Source organism: Phallusia mammillata, chromosome 1 (genome assembly GCF_965637545.1).
Source record: "Phallusia mammillata chromosome 1, kaPhaMamm4.hap1.1, whole genome shotgun sequence".
NCBI classification, from domain to species: Eukaryota; Metazoa; Chordata; class Ascidiacea; order Phlebobranchia; family Ascidiidae; genus Phallusia; species Phallusia mammillata.
Window position 1 is genome coordinate 20541348 of NC_137252.1, and position 24477 is coordinate 20565824.

The 24477-nt window shown below is 36.5% G+C and overlaps 1 protein-coding gene across 1 annotated transcript in view; it reads right to left on the reverse strand.

Moving 5' to 3' along the window:
• LOC145208887 (uncharacterized) overlaps positions 1 to 17637 on the reverse strand; it is a 73099-nt gene extending 55462 nt beyond the window's left edge. The window contains exons 1-7 of the mRNA XM_080079135.1: positions 17488 to 17637; positions 17391 to 17420; positions 16983 to 17051; positions 15150 to 15221; positions 14806 to 14913; positions 14642 to 14722; positions 6073 to 6141 (exon numbers count right to left, since the gene is read on the reverse strand). Of these exons, the coding sequence (XP_079935261.1) occupies positions 6073 to 6141; positions 14642 to 14722; positions 14806 to 14913; positions 15150 to 15221; positions 16983 to 17051; positions 17391 to 17420; positions 17488 to 17560 (502 nt within the window). The 5' untranslated portion in view covers positions 17561 to 17637. The remainder of the gene's footprint in view (positions 1 to 6072; positions 6142 to 14641; positions 14723 to 14805; positions 14914 to 15149; positions 15222 to 16982; positions 17052 to 17390; positions 17421 to 17487) is intronic.
• Between the last annotated feature and the right edge of the window lie 6840 nt (positions 17638 to 24477).

Sequence of the window (24477 nt, forward strand, 5' to 3'; positions counted from 1 at the left end):
TTTTGATCATGGGTTACGAGAAAATTTCTTGAAAGCTCAAAGGGTACGAGCGCTAAAAAGGTTAAGAAACACTGATGTAGACAAATCACAAATCACAAGACCATTGCAATGTTCTAAAAACAACTTTTAGAGCCTATGAATGGCTAAATATGCAAGCTGTCCAAATTTAATTTAATTTGAAAACTGTCGAAAACTGTTGAGCTTGAAAAAGCGTGTTCTGTAAACTGTCTAAATTTCACTACTGACCACAGAAATCTTTTGTTTGTGGAGCCCAGTAACATACAAATACATTTTATACTTTGGGGGCTAGTGGGGTAAATGTTTGGACTACAGGGTTAAACACAACAATGGACACCTATAAATGACATTTTCTACAACAGGGGTCTCAAACTGAAACAACTTTGAGGGCCAAAAACTAACTTTTAAGTAAGTCGAGGGCTGCACTATCGAAACATTTGTGACAATGCGTAACATGACAACAAACATATTGCGTGATTAAAAAAGGAAATGTTCATTAATCCCAATATCTTAATCAAAAATCAATATAGTAATAAATAACAAACAAATATACAGTGTAGCAAAGTGAAAGAGCCAACTCCGCTTTATTGCTTTGTGTGGAAACAATGGTATACAGTGATAAACAAATGACGCAACAATCGCAATTGCTGATTCTAAAGATGGACTAATTTGATCATGCCATTTAAACTTTGCAAATACCACTATCAGAGAATTATATCATGCAAACTCACTGGTTTGTCAGGGTATTTCACCTGAGTAAAACACATAACTTCCAAAAGTTTCTTCGTGGGCCGCACAAAAACCCTTGTAGGGCCGCATGCGGCCCGCGGGCCACTTGTTTGGGACCCCTGCTGTACAAGCTATCCAAATTTCAGCCAATTCCAAATATGTTTAAAAACTCACCCATTTTAGGGGGCTAGTGGGGTAAATACTGGGGTTATCAACACAAACAAAGTGGGATGCACATCTACATAACTATATCTTCCATCTGTGTAAGTTTCAGTCAGCCAAATCCATCAAACATTTAAAGCAAAACGAGTCGGACAAACTTTGGGAAAAAAAACATTTTAGGGGGCTAGCGAGATAAATACTGGGGTTATTAACACAAACAAAGTGGGATGCACATCTACATAACTACGTCTACCATCTGTGTAAATTTCATCCAAATCCATTAAACATTTAAAGCAAAACGAGTCGGACAAACTTTGGGGGTAAAAAAATTCTAGTAAAATCAATATGTGTCCTCTTCATGTCCCCTTACAGACTTTGTCAAATATAGCGTTATATCAGTTCTCCACAACCGATAAGCCAAAAGAATATCTTTAAATAACCAAATAATGGATAAATTCTTGAATAGGGCAAGAGCAACGAACAATGTAATTCGCACAATCGGCATTGCAAAAACACAGAAAATTTTGAAAAGAAAATATAGTGAAGATTATAGTCACTATGAATTTTGGTGGTGTGATAACGAAGAGGCTCCAAAACCTTTGTAATGAGCAGTTGATAAACCAAGCAAACTTCTTTGCCATTTAAAAACAAAGCACTCTGATTATGCCAACAAGAATAAAGAATTCTATCAGCGAATTTTCAGTCAAAATAAATAGCAAAAACACCCTATAAAGACGTCATTCACTGTCTCTGAAACAGCGTTAGAAGCTAGTTATAAAGTCGCAAAGTTCATAGCATGTCAGAAAATACGCATACTATTGGCGAATCTTTATTAAAGCCAGCACGACATTTCTTGGAATGGTGCCTCAGCATTGGCAATGAGAAAGGCTTTACTGTATTGCCTAAATATCTAAATCCAAACATTAAAATTATGCATTGCTGCATACACTCTAAAGCAGGGGTGCAAAAATGTGGCCGCGCGACCAATAAACGTGCATGCGCGACCGCAATTTGTAGCCACAATTATAGGTGGTCTATATTTTTTGAATAATTTTCTCAGAATAATAATAAAGTAATGATGCAGTTGGCACAACTAGCGGAAAAAGTAAAGATTAGGCAACGATCTACCAATATTGTTTTCACGAAAACACGCTTGGTTCAAGCCGATTTACGTTAGTCACATATTTTTTGAAGCACTATCGCGATGCTACGGTAACTGTGTAAAAAGTGCAATCATGAATTGACATGACGTCACTCACGTCGCACAAACAATTACAACAGGTTTGTAGCTATTAGATTTGTAGCGACGCAATATTTTGGCAAAAATGTTTTCCCAAAAAATAAGCTGAGGTCATAATTCCCAATTTTCGTATGATGCGTCGTATACACAAATCAACACATGTTGTTGTATTTAGGGTTAGCCCGATAATACTGTATTACCTGGTGCTATGTGTGGCATCGCTACTCATCCGATAATTAGGTGAGGTGACATCGGAACAAACACCAATACATTTTTAAACCAGTACAACATGCTTTAGTCTGATATTTCTGCAACTAATATCAGACTAAAGCAACATTTGTAAAACAGGAACCTGCGACATGGCTATTAGTAAATGGTTGTGCATTAGGTAGAGAAAGACACTTACACAAAACATATGTGCTACTAAAATTTTCTACGCGCTACCAAATCGTAAAAAATTTTTTGGACCCCTGCTCTAAAGATTAAAAAAAAACAGAAAAACTGACAAAAACGATGGACCAATACATCAGTGTCAACTTTATCAAAACAAGAGCCTTAAATTCACGCATTTTTTATTGTTTTGTAAAGAAATGGGATCAGCACATCAATCACTGCTATTTCACACTTTTGTGTGATGGTTGTCAATAGGCAAATGTTTTACAAGACTTTATGACATGCCTGCACAACATACGGCCCACGAAGGCTTTTAGTGCGGCCCGCAAGAATATTTTAAAATACTTTACATTGAACCAAAAAACGTTATGCCGCCATGCATTCGATGTTGTGTAATAATAACATTTTCCCTTATTAGACTTCTAAATGAGTAATCTTACTTCTATTCATTGTTTTATTAATTACGAAACAATCCCATCTTTGTTTCACACGCAAAGCTTGGTTATAGCGTTTAGTATCTATAGTAGAGCCTGGTCTAATCTTATGTGCGCGGGCAAGTAGGCATGTTGAGTGCTGTTTCATCGATTTTCCTAAAAAATCTTGATAAATTTCGAAAAATTAGCCTATCTTGATCAACTGTACAAAGAAGAGTTGAAGATATTGCACAAAACTTGACCGACCAGCTGCATGAAAAAATTAAAGGATTTGCATTCTATTCGTTGGCTGTGGATGAAAGCACAGATTGTACTGATACAGCACAGCTTTTGGTGTTTATAAGAGGAATTGATGACAATTTCAACATATCTGAGGAGCTTGCTGGTATGCAGTCTATGAAAGGTCGGAGGACTGGAAAAGATATCTGCAACGAAATCATTGATTGCATTACTACCAAATTATCCAGTGATGTAAAAAATTTGGTTGGAATGTGCACTGACGGTGCTCCTGCTATGTGTGGGTGTAAAAATGGAGCAATGGCTTGTCTGCAATCATTTATCGGCAGAAAAATAATTTGTCACCATTGCATCATACACCAACAGGTGCTATGCAGCAAGGTATTGCAATTTGACCATGTAATGTCTGTTGTTGTTTCCATTGTAAATTACATCCGAACCAGAAAACTGAAGCATCGACTATTTAAATCGTTTCTTGAAGAAGCTGGTGCAGAATATGGTGACATGATGTACCATACAGATGTGAGGTGGCTAAGCCAAGCAAAAGTGTTGAAAAGGTTCGTAGGTTTGAAAGAGGAAATAACAAGTTTTCTTAAAACAGATCCGCAAAAGCGATTTTCCGAGCTCAATGATTCTTCTTGGAACGAAGATTTGTGTTTTCTTTGCGACATTACTTCACATTTGAATGAGCTCAACATTAGGCTTCAAGGAAATGGAGTACTTATTTTCGAATTTCTTGTCGCAATAAATGGATTCAAAGCTAAGTTGAGACTTTTCAAAAGTCAACTTTTGAAAGGAATATTGGTACATTTTCCGACCTGTTCGCAGCATATTTCGCAAAAGAGGCATTTGGCCACAGGAACTAAATACAACAAATCGAACTCCTTATTAAAGAATTCAACGACCGGCTTTCTCATTCCTGTGAAGAAAAACTGCAGCTTTAAATCGTTGAAAACCCGTTTTCCATAGATCCGGATGAGGCACCTTCACATTTGCAAATGGAGGTTATTGATTTGCAGGCTTCATCTTTACTTAAAAGAAAACACGAAGAAAGCAATTTGCAAGACTTTTACAAGTGTTTGCATCAAGAAAAGTTTAAAAATTTGGTAACTCTCGCAAAACAAATGTTCAGCTTATTGGCAGCATTTACATATGTGAACAAACTTTCTCTGTTTTAAACTTTAATAAAAACAAACAGCGATCTTCACTTGCTGATAGACATTTGGAGGATATTCTAAAAAATTCAAGTTCCAGCCTCGTGCCTGATTACGACGCACTTGTTGCCAACAAAAGATGCAACATCTCTCATTGAATTTTAGTTACAAATTGCGTTCTTTGGGTTGTTGTTGATGCTTAAGAAAATTTTTTCATTCATGTGATATTGTTTGTCAGCGACAAAAGAAAGCTAATAAAAAAACGTCGTATGAAATTATCAGCTCTGTTATAACTATAAGAGATAGACAGAACAAATTTCAAATTTTGCCTTGGTTATAACAGTTATATCCAGCATGACCGATAAGTTTTTAAAACAGTATTGTGGTACACTCCAATAGAGTTATTATAGACTTATACAGGGACGTATTTTACTTTACAAACATTTAAAATACGCATGCGGCCCGCGAAACATTTATGTGTTCCATTGTGGCCCTTGCGTTGTTTTAAGTTGTGCAGGCCTGCTTTATGAGCTTCGGCAAGAAGTGCAAAGTTTTATACTCAATCAGAACAAGCCCAAGTTGTGTAAATATCTTGAAAACGGTCTTTGGATATCTAACATTGCTTACATGGCTGATATATTTAAACATTTCAATGAACTCAACACAAAAAAGCAAGGAAAACATATTGACATATCCCAACAAGCAAAATGGTTTTAAAGGAATTGTAATAAAAAGTTGGCATTGGACTTAGCTAAACAACACGTCAGAAGAAATATGACCAATACTTTTTCACACTTGACACGGAACAGTGCAATTGGTTCCAAAATCGGTTCGAAAACTGCAAATTTGGCAATAATTTCTTGAACTAAGAAACATCAGAACTTTGAGATTAAAATCCAACCAAGTTCCACTTGAGGTTTTTCGGATATAGATTAATAAAGAATCCAAGCAAATTTAAAATGCAGCTCATGAATTTTTTTAAGAAAAATGCAGCTCATGAAAGCTTGCATGGTGCGACTTGCAGGAAAAAAGGTTACGGAACACTGCACTATAGCATTATAGTGCCTACTGACTTTAAAAGGACAAGTCCTTTGTCACCTTTTGCGATGAGTACAATGACCGGGCGTCAAAGTAAAACATAAATCCATGTGTTTACATTTTTACGCACTATGAGAGCACCCATTTGAAATGGTTGCAATTACTAGATATAAATGGTGAAAGTGGATTCGTATCTGACTGAATTTGATTCCAAAGGATTCGGTATTCTACTTTAAACACCCCTACTCACAGTCAGCTAAAACTTGGCGAGATGGGAGACAGGGAACTAGCCTTTCATTTGCGATGCTTTAATCGCGCAAAGTTGAATATTTACAAAATGGAAACCAGTAAAAAACTACAATTTCTACTAATAAAAACTCAGGTGCTAGAGCCATTTTGGCAATAACGGCTAAGGTAAAACAAGGTAAGTTTCCTAAAATAATCCTTAAAATAGCAAGCAGAAAACAAAAAGTTTGATAATGATCTAAACACCAAAATTTTTGGTTGATGCACACAAACAAGCATTGTAACTCCTAAAACAATAACCCAAAGTTGTTTTACATTATTTTTTAACTTATCATAAAACGGTGCAATATTTCATTTGATCAACTGTTTAATATTGCAGTAAACATTGAATATTACAATAACAAAGTAAAACAATATTTACCAGTAATAGAACCTAATGATCCAGCGACACTCCCCAATCCTAAAAGCAATGGTTTGGCCTCATCAAAACCTGAAAAAAAAACTTCTCAGCAAAACCACAAAATAGTGCAATTAGCAACCTCAATGTTTTAATAAATGCATTGTTGTGGGTAAAAGACCGTGACAACTTTAGAAAGTGTTGTAGCAATATTACTATTCCACTAACAGTTTAAATGAGTGAACAAAAATGCAGCATATTTATTTTGACTTGCTAACAGTTTGGTTACATTGTTACACAATGAGACACAGTTCAAATAGTACACAAAAAATACATCAAGTTTATAGAGCTCTTCTGGCAAATGTTTTTTTATTCCGATGTTTCAAAGTCCTATATGAGTCGCCTTCATCAAGGTAAAAAACACTGAATGTGACTAGTACAGTGAATGATAAACCAAAAAAAGGATGAAATGCAAGCACGCAACGAAAACACTGCATGATAACGAATGATTGGGCCTCTAATCTTTGAGCAGGTGCCTGTAGCACGCGGAAAGCATCACGTCGGTTTTGATGTTCATTGTGTTCTTCCTGTTGTGGCCCCAGAGCCTAACTACAGGAAAGACTATTTCTTGTCATGGAATATTCATCAATGGGGCAACACAATAAACATCAAAACAGACTGATGCTTTCAGCGTGCTACAGGCACCTGCCCAAAGATTAGAGGCCCAATCATTCGTTATTGTGCGGTGTTGTCGTTGCGTGCTTGCATTTCATTCTTATTTCCTTTGTTTATCGTGCACTGTACTAGTCGCATTCAGTGTTATTTACCCTGATGAAGGGGACCTATATAGGACTTTGAAACATCGGAATAAAAATACATTTGCCAGAAGAGCTCTATAAACTTGATATTATGCCTAGCAGCAATAGCTTATATATATATATATAAAATGCATCTTGATTTGTACAGAATTAATGGTCACAATACAATTATTTTTAAACCTTGTGTGAAACTATGGTAAATTAGCATACACAAAAAGGACATACAATTGTACTGAAACAATCAGAATCGAAAAACAGCTGCACAGCTTTAGAAGCTCTTACAAACCCCTGTGGCTTCTCAAATTCTTGCCCAAAGCATGCATTGTAGACATTCTACCAAAATATGACCACAAAAAAGATATATACAATGAAATAAGAGACGATGCTATTACTTCAAAGCAAGTATCAGAATTTGATGTAATGCATGTACATTTGTAGCCTGTCCTCAAACACATGTCACTGATTTCCCTTTAAACATTGTGTGTGTTCTGGACAAGTAACTTATTAAATTTTGAAATTTTTATGTAGAAAATAAAACCAACCAAATCGGGTATTTAAAAAAACTAGAAGGGTGGCTTAGCACATATTTCTCTTGCATATACAGTATAACCTATTTTGAAACATTAATATATTTCCTACACTTATTTTATATTGGGCCCCATAGCATCCACTGTCTTTTATAACCTTGGTTGTTTCTGCAAGCAGAAACTCATGGGTCCCCCACACATGCAAAGTTGTAAATAATGCATTTCAAGAGATAACAATGAGAAAGTTTGGTATTGTAAGGTCAAACACAGTGATCTGTACTGCACATCAATAAATATGCTATAAGGATATAAGTACACACAAACTATTTAAACTCATTAGATTAATACATTTTTGAAAGTTTTTTATTTTATGGTACAGACGAATCCGGTTATTCGCATACCGGTTAATTGCATAATCCGTTTAATTGCATCACAATTAAAAATCCCAAACCGTCTCTCATCGTTTGTTAAGAAAATCGTCTGGTTAATCGCATATCGGTTTATTGCATAAACCGGATATTCGCAGCGATTTTCAACGAAATATGCGATTAACCGGATCGATGATCTCTATGTGAAAGTCGAACAGACCGAGTTTTTCGAACAAACAACGACGTTATAGTAGTAAAATCCCCTGGAGGTAATGTACGCGAAAAGACGTAGATGCATGTTTGCATTATACACCAAATAACGCATCTAATTTTAACGTTGAAAATGACACGTCTCGGCCATAAAATATTTTTGAAAAGTTATTAGGAGATTAAATTGATTAAATCGGCGTTCAGTTTACTGCGGTGCGATCAGTAGGAGTCATTATCTCAAAGCCGTGCATCTTTATTTTGTTGGCTTATCTAATCACCAATAGTGTTATAACAAGTGTTTAAATGAAGAGTTCAACGTGTTAAAATTACGAAACTGGTGTTCCAGCAAAGACGCTGATTGTAATTTCTTACTAAATGCGATCTGCACCAAATTATAAGCATTAAACTGTATTGAAATTTGAACAATGTTAAATGTGAAACAAATGGTTAAAAATGTTTTCTGTTATATTGTTCATGACCCGCCAAACACGTAATGGTTGTAAAAAATGTTAGATCGCAAGTAATCACACTAATTGTTTAGGTTCACGTAATTGGTAATGTGCCAATGATTGTCATTTTTTATGTCTTCCATTCGTGACCTTGCGCAACATATCAGGTAGATCACCAATTAAGAAAGCCATTTATTCCTCTAGTATTTGTTGCTGGTTTAAATTTTTGAAGCAACGATTACACGTTGATCACATGACAGTCACGCCAATCTTGCAGTTGCAGTTGCAGTTTTGCGGAGTATGCTAGAAAGTAGCGCCACAATCTGAGTCTTAAAGGTTTGCTGAAATCAATTATTCTTTTAGCGCCCTTGGCTGTAGAATGTGCCGAAGTTGTAAGTTTAACCAGTTTTTAGTCGTGTACTTTTGGATTTGGGCTTGCTTACAAATATGCAGCTAGCACTTTACCGCTTAACGCGTTGGTTTGAACTAGAAAACAAAATAGGTCAGAAACAACAGACCATTTTATGTGTATATTAAGTGAGAGGTCTACCACATTTATAAGGGAAACTACCCAAAACAAGACTAAAACGTCATAAACGGTCGTCATAGGCAAGTTCCCAAATTTAAATGTTGGGCCCCTTGGCTACGATGCGATACACATATTTTCAAATCAACCTGAATACAAGAGAAAGCACAAATCAAGCGAAATGTGGCGTGTCCGACAATTAAAGAGTGTGTGTGCGTTTCTACTGTTTCTTCAACACACTTGAGCGATTGCACCATAGCCACGACAGTTAGGAAGCATGATGTCATGTATTGCACTGAGAGTAATAAATCTAGTTTTGACTTGAGAGTACTTTTTTCAATTCTCGGCAACAAAAGAGAGAAACTACTGCTCCGTTGTCATAGTTGAGCGTTACTGCAACTTTGTTTTAACTTTGTTTTAGCTGGGTGAGCAAAAATGAGCACTTACGTTAACGGCATGTATTGTTTACATAGCAACCGGATTATCGCATAATCCGGTTTATCGCATCAAATGCCCTTGGCAAATCGATGATGCGATTAACCGGATTCGTCTGTATATCTCAAAAAAAGTGCTAAATAGTGAGAAAATAGGCTAAAACACAATAATCCGCACCTATTAATGGCGAATCAAACATGAAGGTAGGAGGCTAGTCGAGTAAATGATAGAGCTACAGGGTTGAACACAACAATCAACACCTATAAATGGTACACTCTACAAGCTGTCCAAATTTCATTTATTCAGTCATTGTTTAAAAAATTGAACCATTTTGGGGGGCTAGTGGAGTAAATATTGGGGCAACAGGGTAAAACACAACATTCTACACCTATAAATGACACACTCTACATGCTGTCCAAATTTCATGTAATTTAAACATTGTTTAAAAAATTGAACCATTTTGGTGGGCTTGTGGGGTAAATGTTGGGACAACAGGGTAAAACACAACATTCTACACCTATACATGGCACACTCTACAAGTTATCTAAATTTTACGCAATTCTGACATTGTTTAAAAAAGTGACCCAATTTGGGGGCTAGTGGGATAAATGTGGGGGGACAGCGTTGAACATAACAAACAACAACTATTAGTAGCACACTCTATAAGCTGTCCAAATTTCATCCTATTCCGACAATGTTTAAAAAATTCACCCTTTTTAGGGCGCTAGAGGGGTAAATATTGGGGCTACAGGGTTGAACACAACAATTGACACCTATAAATGACAAATTCTACAAGCTGTCCAAATTTCATCTAATTCCGACACAGTTTAAAAAACTGACCCAGTTTAGGGGTTAGTGGGGTAACTGATGGGGTTCAACACCCAAAAGTATGAAATATGAAATCACGATGACCCAATCAACAGTCATGTAAAATTTTATCCAAATCAAACAATGTTTAAAATTCTGACCACTAGAGGTGCTCTAAGCAACATTTGTCAACGCTTCTGACGTCATAAGGCTGTTACCACTCCTCTAACTAGCATGTGCAAAAATGCCCACCAAGTTATGCACAAACATAAGTAGCATATGTTCTATTGCCTTTATTATACCATTCCAGCACAGAAATCTTTGATTTGTGGTGTGCAGCAACATACAAAAACGTTTTACACTTTGGGGGCTAGCGGGGTAAATACTGGGCTTATCACGTCAAACAAAGCAGATCTGCATAACTATATCTACCATTTGTGAAAGTTTCATCCAAATTCACCAAAGATTTCATGCCAAAAGTGCATGGACAAACTTAAAGGTGGAAAAAAGAAAAAAAAAACTGAGTGAAATCAAGATGCAGGGGAGGGAAGGGGACCCATAAATAGTATTCAGTTGATTAAAACATCTTCACTAAAAAATGTGGCAACTTGGTTGACCTCTCTTTTAGTATGCAATATATACTATAAACTAGAATCTCCCAGCTCGTTGCTTGGTAGATGAAGACTTATGTTTATTATTTCCAGTTTTAAAACATCATTCATCCTTATACATTTTCGCCTCTTTTACTTTGCTCAGTTACATTGTTGTTACATTGACTTTGTTTATTTAAATACTTGAATGTTATAGTATGTTTAATGTTATTGTTTATTATTAATGATTCTATTTAAATAGAGATATAAACTAGAAGGGTAGTCTAGCACAGCGCTTCCCAAACTTTTTTGATCGCGACCCCTTTTAATCTCTTTACATTTTTCGCGACCCTTCACGGATAATATGATAAACAGTGCGAAAAAAAAACGTTTGTTGTATTTATTGAAACGCCGAATTCGAGCGAAAACTAAAAACAACCTACCCAGTGCCGGATTAAGGGTCTGCTGGCCTGTAGTATACTTTACATGTTCAAACACCGATAACTTTTACGTGCTTTAGCCTTAGTTTCTGACAGATTGTTTCGCAAATAGGCACTTGTCACAATTCCTTCGTGTGGTTTGAACGTTTGCTGTGCGTCGAGAACATACGCACGTTCGTAAAGGACGATTTACCGAGTCGGCAAGTTTCACAACGATTTAGGTTTTAAGTAATTTGTTAGGGCGGAAAATAAAGTAATAGCAATTCAAGTTTCAAATCATGTATTGTTGACGCCTAAACTGAGATCACCTTGGACCAAGTTTAGGCCGTTGCAGTGCTTTGCAAACGGGCATTACACACTGCTTAGAAATCGTAAATTTAATACCTACTTTTATTAGGGAAAGTTATTGCGCCACACAATACTTAAACGTTAGTATATATAACTCTATATGTCATCTTTGCGTTACATTAAAATGCCTGTGTATTTCAAAACAATTGCAATTGTTGCGTTTCAACGGACGTTTGTTCGATCAATGGCGTCACTACAAGCGCGTTTGTGCGTCGCTGGAAACGTTTTAAAACCGACGTAACTTGAATATAAATGCCATTGTGACGTTATACAAAGGTCAAGGCCGGGGGCGTGCGGCACCCTCGTACTCTACGCCAGTGTATGGAGTACTTTCTGCAAAATTGGTACAGCTCTCTGCGACCCCTCAAGTCTGTTAAGCGACCCCTTCCGGGGTCGCGACCCCCAGTTTGGGAAGCCCTGGTCTAGCATACATTGCCCTTGCACATGGCCTTTTAGAAAACTTTAATCACCCTTTTATTTTATAATGGGTCTCATAATAGCTAACTTTTTTATACACTTTTTTGGTTTTTGCAAGCAGAAACTCATCGGTCTCCACCAGACATGGGGCAATTCGTATTCGTCATTTGTACATTTTTAAGAATACAATTCGAATTGTTGTGAGCTTTTGGCAACGTAAGATTCGAAAAATCGAATACATGACTACATTTTTATGAATACAATTCAAATTGTCGATTATATCCAGACTAGGAGTAGTCGAGAATATGTTACCACATATTTTCGCTAAATAGATTCGAATACAATTCGATTTGGCAGTAAATGTGACCTGATTTGACAAGTTTTTGTCTATGTTACGAAACAATGACACATAGAACTTTGATTGTGATGTTACAAAAATGCAATTGTGTTACAAAGCTTGCAACATTATGTTTTTCTCAGCACATGCCAGGTAAAGCATGTTTTGGAAGCAAACATAATGTGTCAATTTGGGAAAAATTTATACAACGGAGATTTAAATCAGTCAATGTGGCAAAACATGGCTTGTTGGTTACACTTTTTACAAATTAATTCGCAATTTACAAACCCAAACTCCAATGACTTTTGTTTGTCTGTCAATTAATGTAAAGTGAAGCCAAATCTTAACTATGCATTAGGTTTATTTTATTCAGTTAAGATAAATATTGCGCTACATTTAATTTTTTTAAATTTGTTTTAGTCTAACATTTAAATTTGTTTTAGTCTTGTTTTGAGTAGTTTCCCTTGTAAATGTGCTAGGGCTTTCGCTTAATATACACATAAAATGGCCTGATGTTTCTGACCTATTTCGTTTCTAGTTCAAACCAACGCGTTAAGCGGCAAAGTACTAGGTGCATATTTGTGAGCAAGCACAAACCCGAAAGCACACGACTAAACCTGGTCAAACTTACAACTTCGGCACATTCTACAGCGCAAGGGCAAGCTGCATCAGTTTCTATTATAACCCATAATCCAAATGACAAAAACAATAATTGATTTTAGCAAAACCTTTAAAGACTCAGATTGCAGCGCTACTTTCTAGCTTACGCAGCAAAACTGCAGCTGCAAGATTAGCGTGACTGTCACATGATCAACAGGTGATCGTTGCTTCAAAAATTTAAACCAGCAACAAATACTAGAGGAATAAATGCCTCTTAATAGGTCTTAATAGGTGATCCACCTGATAAGTTGCGCAAGGTCATGGACAGAAGACAAAATATGGCAACCATTGGCATGTTACCAATTACGTGAATCTAAACAACATAGTGTGATTACTTGCGATCTAACACTTTTACAACCAATACGTGTTTTGGCAAGTCATGAACAATATAACAGAAAACATTTTTAACCATTTGTTTTTACATTTCACATTGTTCAAATTTCAATACAGTTTAATACTACGACTTTGGTGCATTTCGCACTTCGCACTAACAAAGTACAATCAGCGTCTTTGCCGGAACACCAGTTTCGTAATTCTAACACCTTGAACTTAGATAAGCCAACAAACAAGGATCAATGTGCACGGCTTTGAGATAAAGACTCCTAATTATCGCACAGCAGTAAACTGAACGCCGATTTAATCTCCTAATAACTTTTCAAAAATATTTTATGGTCAAGACATGTCAATATTTTATGGATCGAGACGTGTCATTTAACGTTGAAAATAGATGCGTTATTTGGTGTAGAATGCAAACATGCATCCACGTCTTTTTCGCGTACATTACCTCCGGAGGATTTTACTATCATATCAGTGTTTTTTATTTGAAAAACTTGGTCTGTTCGACTTTCACATAGAGATCATCAATCCGTTTAATCGCATATTTCATTGAAAATCGATGCGAATATCCGGTTTATGCAATTAACCGGACGATTTTCTTAACAAACGATGGGCGACGGTTTGGGATTTTTAATTGTGATGCAATTAAGCGGATTATGCGATTAACCGGATTCGTCTGTACAATATACTTGGCTCAAAGTTAAAATTAGTAGTGGAAATTGAAAACTACATCAAAAGCATGCAACTTAAGTCTTATCGATTGGCCGTCTATGCAAAAAAATGGGTGTAACGAAACTGTATGTGTTCTTGTTCCTTTTCTTGTTTACCCATAAGCAAAAAAGTAATGCCACTGATTATTTGGCACCACAAAATTATTTTACCATGTTTTTAAAAAAAGTTAAAAAAGGAATATTGATTTTGGACAAAAAAAATGCATCTTAATAACTCAAACATGTTGACATCGGGTTAACATAATAAAGAAAAACTCAACATGTTGACATCGGGTTAACATAATACATTGGTTTCATGGAAGTGATAGCTAGAAATGAATGTGGCGTCTTTATGGAAAGGGTTCGAAATGGCACAGCAACTGCAATGGTTAGCCTGAAGTACATTTATATACTCTTTTTATGATTCTCTGAGATCCATGCTCTAGTTTTGTTACTACCCTTAAGATGTCAGATGTAATTGCTGTATAAGAGTAAGTTTATGAAAATTTATTCAATACATATATCGAACTGGTTTAATAGGTGTATACGATACTTTGATAGTCGTTTTTAAACATTGGGCAGGTTTTTAGCAATTACAAGTAAAATATATCACACCTGGATTAACAAGGTTTTTCTTCCCAATCATATCGCCAATCATACTTCCAACCAATCCACTGAGAACACCAACAAATGTCCCTTGAAACATTTAAAATAAAATATTTTTATCAATACTACATTGAACATCATTTGTTTATCAATAAAACTAAAACCAGACTTACCAATGCCCTTTTCTGGATCTCTCTGCATTTTGCACACAAATGGACTTAAATTTGAAATTATAAATTCAAGATCGGATATTGCAGTAGAATCGTGGAAAAAGGGAGGTACTGGGGAAAAAAGCACACATGCATTATACTGTTGAACCATGGGACAATAACTGGATTTATCTGTAGGAAAAGAGATATTGTTTAGCAAACATACAAAAAACAGAGCTTTTAATGACAGTTTTCTGGATTCAATTTTTTTCAAATTATTGTTATAAAATGACCATAGAATTTATTTATCCATTGTGACCATAGAATTTAATACATTGGTAACTTATATTTGGTTTTATGAAATTTACCTCCGTCCACACTTGGCATTAGCTTCATTGCTTCGTGAAAGGACTGATATATGGCTGGGTATCTAGATAAATCTGGAACAAAACAGATAACTTCAATTGTCTACCAAAACTAAGGATGTTTAAAATACATTTTTTGTTGCTGGCCAATAAGTGCCTAATAAATGCTGTTTCTAGACTCTAGTGAATATAATTAAAAGTTTTTTAAAAATCCAGACGTCTAGCTTAGAACGTCTTTTTAATATTCTCTACTTTCTTTACCAATGCCTGTAGTTCCATGGAACTGTTGGTTGTGGCCAAGGTAGTCATACAAGTATCATTTTTTAATTTCAATTTTTTCATATCATTTGTTTTTGCAGCCGTAACTGTTTTCCGGCACAATAGGTTTGTTCCCTTTTCATTCAAACATGCTCTTGACATCGCTCGTTAATTTTTTTATCTTAAAAAGTACACCAACTTTCTGTAAGTAGCAGTTTCAGTTTCAACTCAATCGCAAAAAATGATTAGTTCGTCGACGCAGGAACATTTTCGCAAATGTAATGGATCATCATGCCATGCAAGGGGAGATTTTACAGTATTTTTGTCACTAAATTTTACATTTTAGGACAGGGTGGTCCAAACCCTGGCACCACATACAGCCCGCCAGTAGCTTTTGTGCAGCCTGCCAACACTTTTTGCATATAATCCTCAAATAAGTTGCAGAAGCCACAGACCAAAAACATTTGCGCATCATCAAATAGTTGGTCAATATGCATCTTTTGTGAGGCTATAAGAGTGGTTGCACTCTTTGTGACAACAAAAATGGGTTGATTTTTTTTCCTATTGTTGCAAACGCCAGATTCTGCAGAAACTTTTGTAACCCAGTGCTAGCAAATGTGCTTTGTGGTAATATTATTTTGGTTTCAAAACATATATAAAGTCAATTAGAACAGCAAATTCAGTCTTTTAAGAGTTTCTTCTTTGCGGCCAGCCAAGTATTTACCAAACCCTAATATGACCCTTCATTCTCTTGGTCTTGGACCACCCTATTTAAGGACATTAAAAATGGCAAAATCTTTATTATTATATCTACTATCTGCAAAAGTTTTATCCAAATCCATCAAAGATTTCATGCCAAAATGGAACAAACTTAAAGGGAGAAAAAAGAAAATAAAAAGGAAGGGGACCCATAATTAGGGAGGGAGACCATAATTAGTTTGGCAAAACTTTCCATTAGGTGTGAGAAAGTCAAATTTTTCTGTTGATTTTAAATAGTCTGGATAAAATATCAGTGAATCTAACTAATTTACACAATGCTGTAAAACACTATGCATTGCCCCAACCAGCCAAGTATGAGACTCTGCCCCAACCAGCCAAGTATGAGACTCCTGGATTATGTACTTCTGCAGGTTTGGCCTTTGTAAAAATTAGACGTTCTGGGGACTGTTGGTGAACCACTGGGTCAAACAAGGCCAAAAAGGAGATGAATCAAAGCCCTGCAGCAAACAAAATGTTAAACCAACCCCAGTCTGTGGAACATGGCAGTTCCTGACGAGATCTAGGGCGTGCAAGACCAATTTGTCACGCATGCGCGTGTGCACGAAGTTTGCGTGCAAGACCAATGTCAGTGTCCCCCACCCACCTCCCCAAAAAAAAGATAGCATGCAAAAATTGTTTGAAAAACTAAATCGTGCATGCAGCTGCCACACTCAACCCACAGCTTATTGCTGAAACCAGTCCATTTGTGTAGAAAATACCACCCTGACAACACTGCAATGAAACAGAAGTGAAATCTAAGTGTGGCCAAACTCAGATCACCACAGGTCAACAAAAAAAGTTGTATTCATGTTCATATACCTGGTAAGTTTTCAAGCCCTTCCAACATAGTTGAAAAATGTTTTTCACTATCATTCCAAATAAGAGTATCTAAAAAACAATTCATAAACTGTCTCAAATTTTGCTTCTGCAAAAAAACAGAAATTCTACCTTATAATGTTGCAATAATATCGTACAGAAACAGAAAACCGCAAAAAAATGTTTCACTTACCAACTGGCAGGCCTTCACATGCAATGCTTTACTCAATTGTACCCACCTTTCATCAAGACTGTGCTCATGCTTATTATAAAAAAATACTAAACGATCCGTTTTACTTCCAAAGATAGCACTAAAACAGTTTAATAAGTTTTTACCACCTGTTTATTGGATGTAGGATAAACAGACTAAAATTTGGCAATTAAAATATAAGTAATTTTTTTATTACTAACCATTAGCAAATGATGAACTTCCGCCTTTCACTACAAAAACAAAATAGTCATCAAATTAATATTTCGATATATTTTGCATCGCTAGTTTATGTTTTACCACAATAAAGAAAAAGGGTCAGATAAGTTAACCATTTTTTAGAGTTTTCTTTCTTCACGCAGTGACATTCCATGCTTTAAACCAATGATGTCCATCCGTCATCAAAATTCGAAAAAAGAAGTCTGCAGCTGCTTTTCAGCGCACCCCAAAGTAATTGTTGGATCATAAACAACAGTAAGACGACCGAAACATAGATATCCGATCATGTTTTTATGCATTTTCAAAGAATACCGTAACATAAATTGTCCAAATTCTCAAAAAATGTCCAAATTATCAAGGTTTGTGCATAAAAAAATCATTTGCTGATAAAATGTAGCGTACTGAGTGGCACCCGACGTAAAATCACTTTACAACAATAGTAGGGTTGCCATACGTCAGGATTTTACCTGACAAGTGTTTTAATCTCCGTCAGGGAGAAATGTTAAAATGTACCTAAAAGTCCGGAATTTATGAACATATAAATATGTTTCATAACATTATTGTACAAACGGAGAAAGTTTCTGGTAGTTAGCAACAACGGCGTACATATGGAACGTAAAAAGGTAAACTGGCGGCGCACAGGTAGACACACAAGATTCTGTTTAATTTTGTAGTGTGTGTATGCGCGCGTGACAATACCTGTTTGTTACTACTTGTCTAACAATACGCGTTAAATACGGAAATGAAAATCTGAAGAAAACATAGCAACGTGGAAGTTTCATTTGCTTTCACTGCTGACGAAAATGGTTCCCCAAGTGTACCTAATATGCAAGAAACTAACTAGCAACAAAAAGTGGAATTTCGTGAGACATAAAAACGTTTTTACAGTGGCATTTTATTTCAAATTTAAAAAGGTCTTTGTGGATCCCATTGTTTTGTTTGTTTTTCTGTGTTAAATTGGTCCGAATGGTTTTTAGAGTGGTAAAAGTTGGCAACCCCTGATATATGTGATTATTGTTTCAAGGGTGTAGTGAGAGTAGTGACCGTAGCCCAATATAGTCAACTAAATAGAAGCCTGCACAGAAAGTTAATACTAATGTTTTCTCGTGTTGCCGTCCATAGGATACGCACAAACTGATCACCAGCCTCTTGTGTATTTAACGTCGGCACGATATACGAATGACCGAGTAATGCGGTGGGCGATGTCGCTTCAAAATTATCGTATTACATATGAAAGTATCAAAGGGTGTGACAATGTTGGCGCCGACTACTTAAGTCGCATTTACTAAGTTGTTTTTGTCGTTTTACTTCGTTATCTCAGCGTTGTGATTTATTTGTTGCAAAAATCATAGATTTTGCTTAAATAGGGGGTAGTGTCACAACCAGGGAGTCGAACTGCTTGTCATACGGGTTCAGGTTCGGTTCGGGTTCACTTGGTTTTGTTTTTAACGGTTCGGATTCGGTTCAGGTTTTTAAAAATGTATATTTTCGGGTTCGGGTTTTGTTCCGGTTCGGGCAAATTATCCGGTCCGAACCGGTTTGCGGTTTTTAAACCGGTTCAAATTTTTATTTGTTTTAATTCAATTCCACCCATCATCACCCTGGCCTAATCAAACTCCCAAAAAATTTTGCCCGAGCACTGTTAATTTTGACACGCCCTATAAGTGTTATCTTGCGTATTTTTCAGTGCGCTGTTTTGAAAAAAAATCACAAATTTAAAAAAGACCGCATTTTTTAGTGGTTCGGTTCCGGTTCGGGTCCAACGCCAAACAAAATATAGGGTTCAACTCCAGTTCGGGTTTTCAAAAAATCGTAATTAGCGGTTCGGGTTCGGTTCGGGTTTACAGAAATTAACCGCTCAAACCGGTTCGCGGGTTCGGGTTCAGTTCCGGTTCGACTCCCTGGTCACAACCAGCAGTAAACCCAAGGTTGTGCAATGCTATATGACGTCATAAGTGTCTGTCGTAACAATGCGTTTGTGTGGTAGGTATTGCAACACGTTTTGGGCGTGGTGAGTTATTCTATGAATACAGTTGAACTGGAAAGAACTATTTTTGGTTATCTCTAAACGCTGACCTTGAGAAAAGTTACGCACGTCGCACTTGTGTGTCTAATTGCATACTAGTACGGGGTGACCCTAAAACGCTGAATGGGCGGGACGTCGCGGAAACCGCTAAATATCGGGTAAATTGCTGACGGTTAGTGCTATTAGGGTTGATATAGGTTTCATAATAGTATAGGAATCAAAAAATGTCCCTGCCTAAAACTTATTCAGCTGTTTCCTAACATTCAGCTCAAATGCTTGGGCGGGAAGTCTCCCTCGGCCGCTGAATGTTTCCCTCGGTCACGGAAGATATCCGGGGGACTTATTTTTAATGATTTTCTATTATAAAAACCTTATCCCAACCTTAATAGCACTAACCGTCAGCAATTTAACCCGATTTTCAGCGTTTTTCACGACGCCCCGCCATCTTCCGCCCATTCAGCGTTTTAGTGTCACCCCTAGTACGCGACAGTCAGACACGACTAAAAGACGCGACTGGGTGAAAGTTCACAGGCAGTTCTTATAGCGTTAGAGGGGACTACGGAAAAGCGCTTGTTAGACGTCACTAAAAGACGGGACTGGGTGAAAGTTCAAAGGTAGTTCTTACAGCGCTAGACGAGACTGGATGATTAAGGATTGCACTTAAATTCTTAGCAGCACATGTTCTTTTTCTTTTCGTGGTTACTTTGACAGGTCCGTGAAAGAAGACTTGATAAAAACACAACTGCAGATTTGTAGAGCTCTTCTGGCAAATGTAATTTTATTCCGACGTTTCGACGTCCTATATAGGTCGTCTTCATCAGGGTAAATAACACCATAGTCTTTACATACCGTATTTACTCGATTGTAAGCCGCGGCTTATATTGTTTTTTAGCTGCCATTTGTGCGGCTTATAATCGAGGGCGGCTTACAGTCGAGGGCGGCTTATATTTTAATTTTATACCGAAATTATTTCTACACTCCAACATTTTAAATTATTAGGGGTTCAAAACATGTATGCGTGTACAGATTATACGTCGATATACGTTCTGTTGAGTACAGTTATCAACGTAACCATAGGCGCCGAGTAGGCGGTGGCGGGGTGGCGCCGCCACCTTGGGTTTTTAACGCACGGTGGCGGCCACCGCGGATATTTTGGTTTGTTTGTAGCGGTATTCTACGACATTTCGCCAAATTTGAAGTAAATAAGGATTTGCTTTTAAACAAGCTTACTGGCAAAATAACCACAAAACGTGGCTTAAAATTGCAACATTTTCATGTTAGTGCCTTGTTTATAACGTCAAACACACAATTGTCTGCCAGTGAATGTTTAGCCATTATTGTAAACAATGCGAATGTGTTGTAATAAATTATTATCTACGGATATAAAGCAACAACTTGATGAGCTAAACCAGGGGCGTGCAACATACGGCCCGCGGGCCAGTGTCCGGCCCGCGGCACCTATTTTCGTGGCCCGCGCAGAATACAAAGTACTCTATTAATTATGTATACATTTTACTGTTAGAGCATGGAATGTTGCTATTTGTACACAATCACTGGTATTTTTGACTTTGTACAACGTCACACCGTGATAAGGTTTTATACACTGTGACGAAATATTCCCATTGTTGCATCATAGTGTGCATTATGACAGAACTGCCTTTCTAGCAATAATTCAGCAACATGATTTATAGGTGCAGTAAAAATTTTGACATTTATTCAACGAAAAGGTTAGCAGATATCCTATTGATTAAAAAGTACTGAAAGAGTAACTTGATTGTGTCCGTGCGCTTTGCTATTCAATAAGCTGTTTAAAAATGTATGTGTTGCTTTATTGTCTGGCCCCCAGCATTATTTTAAGTGTAAGTTGTGGCCCACTGCGATAAACAGTTGCACGCCCCTGAGCTAAACCAATGACAAACGTTACAGCAACGTGTTGCAGTTGTCAACTAAATATTATTTCAAACATATCGTTTTTTCTAAATTATGACGAACTTTGCGTTCTGTGGGAAGTTTGTTGGGCTTTGAGTTCTTGTGATTGCACTCATTAGTGACGTCATATTTGACGTTCGCCACCTTGCATTTTTGTAAAACTCGGCGCCTATGAACGTAACTAGCAGATATGGGCAAATATTTATACCGATATAACAACAGAAAGATGTATTAAGAAACAATCGTATCTAAAATTCCAGCGTGCGGCTTACATTATTTTTTTAACACCTCAACATGCGGCTTACAATCGAGTTAATACGGTACCCTAGTCTGAAAGCGCACATACATTAAAAGTGGGAAGCTACGCCACCTAGCGGTAGTGTGGCACTTTTGCAGGCGACAAAGGAATCGGTATTGAGAAAAGGCGCTATCGATGGGTTTTATTTGCGTTTTTTTGCTTGGTCAGCATTTAACTCATAAAAAACGAAGCAAAGAAGTTTTATTTTAAACTATATGTCATAAGTTGTGTGTTTCAAACCGTATATGTCGCATAAAGCTATTTGACTAAGCAAGTACTCCAATATTAAAAGTTTCTTGCAGTGCACAATGTAAGTTGGTTTGGGCTAAAAAAAATTTAAAAGTTGTGTTCTATTATCGCGATCCCAGTAACAAGTTCAAGTACAGAATTAAGCAAGGCAAAGCATTTATCTGTAGTTCACATTTCAATAAAGATGACATACAATCAACAACAAAACGAAAATGGATCAAGTTTGGTAGACTACCATCCCAAAATTTACCACAAAAATGCTTCACTAAATCAATTTCTTCCAGAAGAATCATTAAAAAACATAAGTCACCCAAAAAAACATCCATAATGAATCACTTGAAAATTTAGAGTCAGCCTTTGGATCTGGTGAAAAAAAAATTATTGGGAATTTAAAAAAAGCATAATTAATGAATGATCAATCTGTACTGTTCTTTCTGAAGTGGAACCTGTCAAACAACTGTTTTTATGGAAGTCCCCAGCAGTAACAAATTGTTGTTAATGAAGATCTCCAGTTTCTTTGCTTTATTGAAGGAATTCGTCTTCCAACCAACGAAGATTTTTATTTAAATACACTCACAGGTCCAAATGCCATCAATATTCAAAATCTTTTCAAGTCCTTTGAAACATATTGCTTGTGTCCCGGATATAAAGAAGTTTCTAACTAAACCAGTGGTTCTTAACCGGTGGGAAATTTCCCACTAGTGGGAAATTTAATGGTTTTAGAGGGAAATTATGTGAATTAGAAGTCACCAAACTCGGGCCCGTGGGTTGAAATTAACCATTGAAAGTTAATTTAATGCAATATTTTCCGCAACAACATGTGAGATTAACTACATCTAGTTTTGCAAGGCGCATAAAAATCCAAACATCGTTTGTTACGTCACAGACATTACTAAAAGTATCAATGACTTTGTTATTGTTCACGAATAAATGCATTTGATCTGTTGATTGTGATGCAAGCACCTGAGATTTTTCAAAATTCCACACGATATTACTTTCTCAAGAAGTCACTAATCAAACTAAATAAAATCGCAGTATATCTTTAAGGTCCCGACCAAATCGCTTCACAAAATTATTTCGATTAAAGAATATTTTTTTTGTTAATGTTTGGAACAAAACATTATTATAAAAATAACAGAGGGGAAATTTGAACTTGGTAATTTACTTTGATGGGAAACCGCACCAAAAAGGTTAAGAACCACTGAACTAAACCTTCAGAGTGGGTTTCAGTTATCAAGTATAAACAAAGTTTTGGGCAATTTCCAGAAGCTGTCAACAGGTAAGGTAATCTACAAAACAAAATATTTTTACCATTTCCTTCTGTAATACACAAATATTTAAACATTTAACTAATATTCTGACATAGGTTCATGGCACATAACTGCAATATTGCTGTGAAAACAAAAGATGTTTAAACCTTAAGCTCAATGAGGCAAGGGCCATGGAAAGAATGGAAACAATTAAAAAAACAGTTCAGTCCTGAAAAGGAATGCGTCGATGTAGTGTAGAAAGACTGAAGATTTCACTTATTGCAGAAAATAAACGGTAAACATTTAGTTTGGCATGTTTGTTAGGAAGTGGCAACATATTTTATTTTATAACAGCTGCAACAGCCTTCAACGTCTAGAAGGCAACAGCAGAATGCATGTAAGCATTGCTGTGGCCAATCTAATCGACACAATATCAAAATACTTAATTCTGAAAAAAGCTGGTTAAAATTAAACTGTCACTTTTCTCAAGTAGAGGACATTATTTACAATACAAACACAAATAAGGTGATAGGGTATGCAGATTATGGAAACGGGTCAATAGAGAAAGTGGCCAATCATGTTTTGGCTTTATTTATACGAGGTTAATAGTTGGTGGAGAAGTGTAAAAATTATTGTGTAAAAAATCCATATAAAATATTTCTTGGGGACCAATTCGAGATCTCATTGAAAAGGATTTAAAACTTGGTAAACATACATTAATTTCAATTGTCATAAAGTTTGCCTAAAACCCTATTTTAATAGGTGATCTTCGCTTTTTCCCAAAGCTATTGCCAAAACATATCAACCCAACAGCATGGGAAAAAATGAAAGTAAATATAGCAGCCCAAACCCTTTCACGTACTGTAGGATTGGAACTTATCCAGACAGGTCAAAAAAAGTTAGGTGAATTTGTTTTGTTAATGGATGATTGGTTTGACCACATGAACACAGGACTAAGAGATTGGCACCGAAAAGCAAAGCCAAACATAAAACCTTACAGACAGGATGAACAATCAGAAAGCAGGTTAAACTGGTTAAGTGGAGACTTTTCAAATTACCTTCAGCAGTGGAAAGAAACAGTGCAACACAATCCTGACAAAAACGCAGATAAATCAAAAATGCTTCTCAGTCCAGCAACGCACAATGGATTACAGATGACAACAAAGTCCATGGTCAATCTTGTCACAGATATTCTTCAAACAGGTGCAGAATATATTGCAACTAGAAGAATAAATCAGGATCCCCTTGAGGGCTACTTTAGCCAGCAGCGTCAAAAGGGAAGGTTTAATGATGCACCAACAGTCAGCATGTTTGGTTAT